This window comes from Argentina silus (assembly GCF_951799395.1).
Source record: "Argentina silus genome assembly, chromosome: 19".
Lineage (NCBI taxonomy): Eukaryota > Metazoa > Chordata > Actinopteri > Argentiniformes > Argentinidae > Argentina > Argentina silus.
In genome coordinates, this window is record NC_139673.1 from 3,495,152 (window position 1) to 3,502,488 (window position 7,337).

At 49.2% G+C, this 7,337-nt stretch overlaps 1 protein-coding gene across 2 annotated transcripts in view; it reads left to right on the forward strand.

Annotated features, from left to right (window-relative positions):
• The first annotated feature begins 234 nt into the window (after positions 1 to 234).
• LOC310820026 (myocyte-specific enhancer factor 2A-like) overlaps positions 235 to 7,337 on the forward strand; it is a 15,119-nt gene continuing 8,016 nt past the window's right edge. For both annotated transcript variants that reach the window (XM_083691495.1, XM_083691496.1), the window contains exons 1-4: positions 235 to 352; positions 426 to 560; positions 1,881 to 2,106; positions 2,431 to 2,499. In XM_083691495.1, the coding sequence (XP_083547621.1) occupies positions 293 to 352; positions 426 to 560; positions 1,881 to 2,106; positions 2,431 to 2,499 (490 nt within the window). In that variant the 5' untranslated portion in view covers positions 235 to 292. The remainder of the gene's footprint in view (positions 353 to 425; positions 561 to 1,880; positions 2,107 to 2,430; positions 2,500 to 7,337) is intronic.

Below are 7,337 nucleotides of genomic sequence, written 5' to 3' on the forward strand. Positions count from 1 at the left end.
CACTGGACACGGGCTATTCAGAAAGGTCACACTGAATGAATATTGGCCTGAACTGAATGCCATTCACATCCACTGTGTCTTTGACATACAACCACAGAGATAAGATCTAGTGTAAGGTTTTGTCTTGGAAGTGTACTGAACTGTCAAAGCCACACACTGTATAGTATAGTTGTAGTACAATGTACTAGTGTAGTTTGTAAATGTCCCAATTTTATTTCAGAAATTAAGAAACAAAGGCCATACTGACTGTGCCAGTCCTGAGGTTGAGGACTGTTTTGGCCACAGCCCAGACATGGATGAGCGTTTCGCCAAGCTAAACGAAGAGAGTGCTCTAATGTACAGGCGCTGCGCTGTAAGTACCACCCCTTTCCTCTTCTCCGCCATTTTGTGTTGATTCCTGTCTTTTATGTTGATGTCCACCACAGGCGCTAAACAAGAAAGAACACAGAGGCTGTGATAGCCCGGACCCCGATGCCTCCTATGTCCTCACCCCTCACACTGAAGAGAAATATAAAAAGATTAATGAGGAGTTTGATAATATGATGAGAAATCATAAAATCGTAAGTAAAAGGAATGTTTTTGGCTTGGCTTCTTGGCAAATAAAGACACCTCACCCCCCCCCCAACCCCCCCACCCCTCAACCCACCCCCCCCCCACCCCTCACCCCCCCCCCCCCCACCCCCCCCCACCCCTCAACCCACCCCCCACCCCACCCCTCAACCCACCCCCCACCCCTCAACCCACCCCCCCCCCCACCCCACCCCTTACTTCTCTCCTTATTTCAGTTGGAATCCTTTGCTTTTGTTTTGATAATAACTCCTCCTCGCACCAACATAGGTCACACAAGCAGAATAGCACAGCATTTCTGTTACTCACGGTTACGCCCTAACAAGTCAACATTCCACCGTTGAGATTGATTATCGGGGTCAGCTCTTATCTGGGTTGACACTCTCGAGGTAACATCCATCTTACTGTAGCGGTTGACCACACAGCCAGCATTCCATCATTGTTCCCCCAACCGTGTTTTATAAGTCTGAAGACGATGATGATGATGACGATGAAGATGATGATGATGATGATGATGTTAGAACACTGAAAGCACGCCTTGTCTTGTCATCACTAACCCACTAACGATGTCACTAACAACCCCACTGCACCGTTCTGCTGATGCGATGCCACCAGCTGTGGGCTGAAAATGCATGTCACATGTTCACCACTGAGTAACCATGTCTGGAGTCTGTACAATGCAGATGATGATGAAGCGTAATCTCATGCAACAGCGATTCAGTGTCTTACAACAACAAATTCTGTTATTATTTCTATCAACCCAGTAAATGCCCTATTGTATAGTGATATATACATGAATATTCACAGTGTGTCTTATGATGTAATTGTCTTTTGTGCATATATGCCATTTAGCTGACACTTTTATCCAAAGTGACTTACATTGCAGTGAGTGCATGCATTTTTCAGTATATATGGTCCCAGCGGGAATCAAACCCACAACCTTAGCGTTGTTAGCACCGTGCTCTACCAACTGAGCCACAGAGGACCAAGTATGGATGATGCACACTGCAATGACTGTTATGTACTGTGATCAATGTCCTGCACTGATATAACGACCTTCCTTATTGCACCTGTGTGAATAGCTCTCTGAGTCTAACTCAGCCCACTCAGTTGGACCAGGTCTCTCCTGTAAAGGAGATTTGATCTCAAAGACACTAACCTGGATTGATGTTAGATTAAATTAAGTCTCTCTCTCTCTCTCTCTCTCTCTCTCTCTCTCTCTCTCTCTCTCTCTCTCTCTCTCTCTCTCTCTCTCTCTCTCTCTCTCTCTCTCTCTCTCTCTCTCTCTCTCTCTCTCTCTCTCCCTCCTCCAGCCCAACGCCATGCCCCAGCAGAACTTCCCCATGCATGTGGCGCTGGCCGGGTCCAACTCCAGCTCCCTGTCCTACAGCCCTGGAGGTCTGAGCTCCCAGGCCCTGTCTGCAGCCACCGTGGCCCTCAGCGACGCCGGGATGCTGTCCACACCCCACGGACACCTACACAGGAATGTGGCTTCCCCACAATCAGCCCCTCAACGACCCCCCAGCGCAGGCAACGCAGGTGACAGAGGGAGAGAGTGTGTGTGTGTGTGTGTGTGTGTGTGTGCGTGTATGTGTGTCTGCATCCCTCCCTGTCTCTGTCTATGTGTGTGTGTGTGTGTGTGTGCGTGTGTAAAACCACCAAACATGCATTTTAAACAACCCCCCCCCCCCCCCCCAGTATTTAGTGAATCCCCCTTCTCAGAATCCCCTCTTTCATGCGCCCCACAAACGTTGACGCGGGTAATGAAGCGTGCAGCGTTATCCTGCTCTCACTGTGCTGCTCACATATGGGTGGACAGCAGCCTGCAGATGGCTGATCTCCCCGCTCTGCCCCTCTCCTCAGGTGGCCTGCAGGCCAGCGCAGCAGAGCTCGCGGTGCCAAACGGATCTGGCCCCGGGGCTGGCACAGTGGGTAAGTCAGTCCCTCAGGACACGTCCATTAGCTCCGTGGCTACAGTGTGTCCTTACAAACACCCAGGAGTCTAGTGCTATTTTTTTTGGTCCAGTGCCGACGGCGTGCAACCCCCCCCCCCCCCCACCAAAAAACACATTTTGTTATCGTTACTAAGAGCATGCACTTAGAGCATGTCCCCCTATACACTCTGTGGCGACGTTTCAATCCTGCACAGTTTTCAGCAACATTTTTAATCAGCAGTTTGTTTGCTACCGAACCATAACACTTGGGAAAATTCTGCTATCCGCCGCCATTTTTCCCATGTATCACACGGCACATATTTCTCTTTGAGAGAGCCACTGTCGCGCTCAATAAGTCCCTGAATGCATTTATTGTCGGGAGAGCATAGAAGGTTGAGTCTTTTTGGCCCGGACTGCTGATCCCGGGTTCCCCGAATCGAGGGTTGGGAGAGATGCATGTTGTATTGTATTTGGACTGTACATTATGGTCTGTCATTTAGAAACTATAAATGGGAATTGTTCACGCAAATATTTATACGAGCTCCGTTCATCATCACTAAGATGAACGTACACACACCAGAGCTGTGATGATGAAGTGTGTTTAGAGTGCTGGTTTGGTTCATTTGTTCATATGAATTAGATTGTTTCTCTGGGGCCTAGAAGACGCCAAAATACCTTTTTACATACACATATATCAATGTGCAGTATCCTACTAAAGTAGGACATTTATTGTATAATAAGCTATTTAGCTGACGCTTTTATCCAAAGCAACTTATATTGCAGTGCGTGCATACATTTTTCAGTATATATGATCCCAGCAGGAATCGAACCCACAATCTAAGCGTTGTTAGCACCATGCTCTACCAACTGAGCCACAGAGGACCACTTGAGACTATTCTAGAAATGATGTCACAATGGTACACCCAATAACATATCTCTGTGGAACGACACTAATGTACCCTCACTGAACACTTTATTAGGAACACCTGTACCTCTTCTCGAACACCTGTACCTCTTCTCATGGTGGAGGTGGTGCAAGCAAAAGTCGTCTCAAACTGGTTTCATGAACATGACAATGAGTTCAGTGTCCTTCAGTGGTCTTCCCAGTCACCTTTGGGATGTGGTAGAACGGGAGATTCACAGCTTGAAAGTGCACCTGAAAATCTGCAGGAATTGCGTGATTCAATCACCTCATCATGGACCAGAATCTCAAAGGAATGTTTCCACATTTTTTTGTGGAAAAAATGCCACAAAGAATTGAGGCTGTTTTGAGAGCAAAGGGAGGCCCTACCCAGTATTAGTATAGTGTTCCTAATAAAGTACTCGGTGAGTGTATTTCGTCAAGATGCCCTTACAAACCTGTAAAGGAAAACAAGTTAGTTGCTAAGTGTTGCTATCACCATGAGAGGAGGCAGGAGCAGCTGCTAGGACAACAGCCGTACTGCTGTCTGTCCGCACAGTGTCACACCACCAAGGACACAGCCAAGGTCACATGTCCAACTGTTCCTTTCGCCAGTGTCATCTTCGCTCTCTAGTGGCCAGCTATGCATGCATGTGTGTGTGTGTGCGTGTGTGTGTGTGTGTGTGTGTGTGTGTGTGTGTGTGTGTGTCTATCTGTGTGTGTCTATCTGTGTGTGTGTGTGTGTGTGTGTGTGTGTGTCTTTTGGGAACACAACTCGGTATGGTTTAATGTCCCTCATGGCGAGCTTGTCTAATGGTCTTTTCACAAATGAACGATCAAATACATACAGTACATTTCCAAATGTCACTCAAATGCTGAGCCTCTCACCAGCAAGTGTCTCTCCACCAATCAACATCCCCCCCCCCCCGGCTGCTCTGACAGGTGCACCTGCTGGAGCGGTCCCACTGCGCTCCTTATATGGGCGTCAGTCAGAGGCGCTATGCATGCAGCCTGGCCCAGTGGAGAGAGAGAGAGGAGTGGAGCCCTGGAAGCACGCTGGCCATGTCAACCCTCTGAATCGTCTGGCCTGTACACAATGCCCCCGCGGCCTGAAATGGCCGCTATGTGTCATGTGACAGACAGAGGGTGGCAGGTGCGGGTTAACCCCGTCCCCTCTGGGCGTGCTGCTCAGTCTGCACGGCCTGCGCCGGGCGTTCTGACGACAGACGTCACGTCTGACAAGCATCTGAGGCCCTCGACACACATTCCCCCTACGAGAGAAGCTGTCAAAACGTGTGCTTATGCGTAAGACGTTTGATGTTTGACTATAGGTACGAGCGCTGAAATATTCAGAGCTGCCGGTTTGGACATGTACAATGTTCTTTGTTGTTCTAGAGGAGACAGGGTGTTGCACACCGGGGCTGGAGACCTTTGTCTTTTACGCGGCGTCGAGGGCAGGAATCTGCTCCGAGCTGCCTCGAAAGGCAGATGATGAAATGTGGGGAAACTTCGCCTTTCCCAGTGCGTTTGTCATGGCCAGATAAAGCCCGTGTCTTGACTTGTAAGGTACTCATCTTACATGCCAGACTTTTAACGAAACACGGTCTTATCTAAGGTAAGAGACTAGGTGCTGACCAGAGGACAGGCCTGTGGAACGGATACTGTATGTATGATTACCCCCCAAAGCACCAGATCGTTCGCTCTAGAGATTTCCTCTTGGCACAGTGTTGCTGGACCTCTGGCTCTCAGACAGCGCCAGTGCCTTCTTCTTCTGCAGGCTCTCCCTCCTCCTCTCCTCTCCTCTTCTCCCTCCTCCTCCTCCTCCTCCTTCTCCTCCTCCTCCTCTCCCCGGACGATGATTTAGTCATGAAAGCACAATCTGCATATTTGCCCAGTTGACATGGCATGACCTGCCGTCTGTCTGTCTCCGCTGCTGAAGCTGATTCAGAGAGACAGGAGGCAAGCTGACAGTCCCCCAGACCCAGACCCATGCAGTCTGACTGCCTGAGCCCATCACACAGTACAGTAGACTAAGATCCTGCAGAGCCCTAGGGCTGGGGTGCACTACACTCCTTTGTGCTCATCTCTTTCCTCCTCCATGAGTTCACCTGACATAACCCCCCCCCCCCCCATCTCCCTCTCTCTATCCCCCCTTCTGGAGGCTCAGTAGACAGGGAAAGGCTTTTACAGAGCTCTCAGTTGCTTTCTCTCTAAAAAGCATTTAGAATGGCCGTCTGTGGCACGGCAGGCTGTCCCTAATTTAATTATGGACTCCACCAACGGTGGTGTCAGGGTAGATGTTACAGTCCGTTGAGTGTCTCAGAAAAGCTGAGATGGCAGTGTACTGTAGTCTACACACTGCACTGCACTGCACTGCCGCAGAGGTTCATAAAATTGTAACCTCTGAACGATATTGTGCGTAAGGTGTGTGTGTGTGTGTGTGTGTGTGTGTGTGTGTGTGTGTGTACATATGAGTATAACAGGTATATTAGCAGTATGTCCAAATGTGTCGTCAGCGAATTCTAGTGCCTAAACAACATCCCAGATGTCCTTATCGGAAAATCTATTTTCAAATCGATTCTATCAATTTAGGTCTCAGGCTTCCTGCCCCTCCTTACTGTACAGAGCATACTGGACAGTGTGCCCCCTCCTGTGATATAGAATAGTTTTCATGAATGGCAGCGCCTGTAGATGATCGATTGTTACACAACATACAGAGCTTCCCCAGTGTCTTGGCCTTTTTGATAATTTACGGACGTTCGTGTTCCTCCTTCAAGAACACTCATGTCTTATAACATCCCTGCCAGGCATGACGTAACATGAAGTGCAAAAAATCTCAATTATTCAAACGTCTCTCTTTAAAAATATATGGCCCTGTGTCCACCCTGACGACGTTCAGTGAGTGGGTTGTTTCCATGGGTGCACAGTACACTGCACATGGGACTGTGACATCGCCGCAAACGTGTCTGGTGAAACAGTAACACACGCTAAGGTGAAAATTGGACCCATGTGTCGAAGTCTTTGTAGTATTGTAGCACAGTCACAGTACGGTTGTGTCTGTTCCCATTCATTGCAGTGGTGGTTTGTTAATCTTGTTTGTTAATGAGGTCTTCCAGCCTATCTGAAAAGGGCCTGCCAGTGTTTTCCCTAGTGCTTAGATACAGTACAGGGAGTGTGTGTCCCTCCTAAGAAGCAAGGAGTACAGGGAGTGTGTGTTGTCCTCCCAGCCCCGTCTAAGAGGCAGTGTGTTGTGTGTTCCGAGGCGAGGCCGCTGTGACTAATTGCCCGCTCTCCTCTGGACGGCGTCCATGCCATGACATCATCCCAGAGTGATCATTATCAGAGTGTGGTAACAGAGCCTCTTACAGTAATGCTTAAGCTCTGGTAGCTCTCTCTCCCCCCCCCCCCCCCTCCTCTTCCCCCTCCCTCCTCCCTCGTCCCTCCCCCTCCTTCCTCCCTCCCTCTCTCCCTCCCTCCCTCCTTCTCGTCCTCCCTGGTCCTAAACGCCAGGGAGGACGCCAGCTACCCCGGCCTATTGACTTGGCCTGCGGCCCTCTACACTGTATTTACTCGCTCCTCGTGTCACGTGACGCAGCGATGCAAGGAATTCACACACACTGAGATTTCACAACAAAAGGTGGCGCACAGGCCCCACTCCCACAGGCCCCACTCCCTGTTCTGTTCTCACTGCTCTGGTCATGCGTGACAGCGATGAGTTGCATACAAGGGAGGATGTTTTTGTTCTGTATGCAACAATACTGGATACGGCCAGTGAGGAAGTGGGGTTGTACAGTAGCAGACATTCAGATTCAGTCTCTTCTGATTGGTAATTAGTACAAGATTACTTGCCGTATTTAAACTGAGTGGGTACATATTATTACAATACATGCTGATTCATCAACATTTGTGGAGCTACGAATAGCTACAGTAAGGCG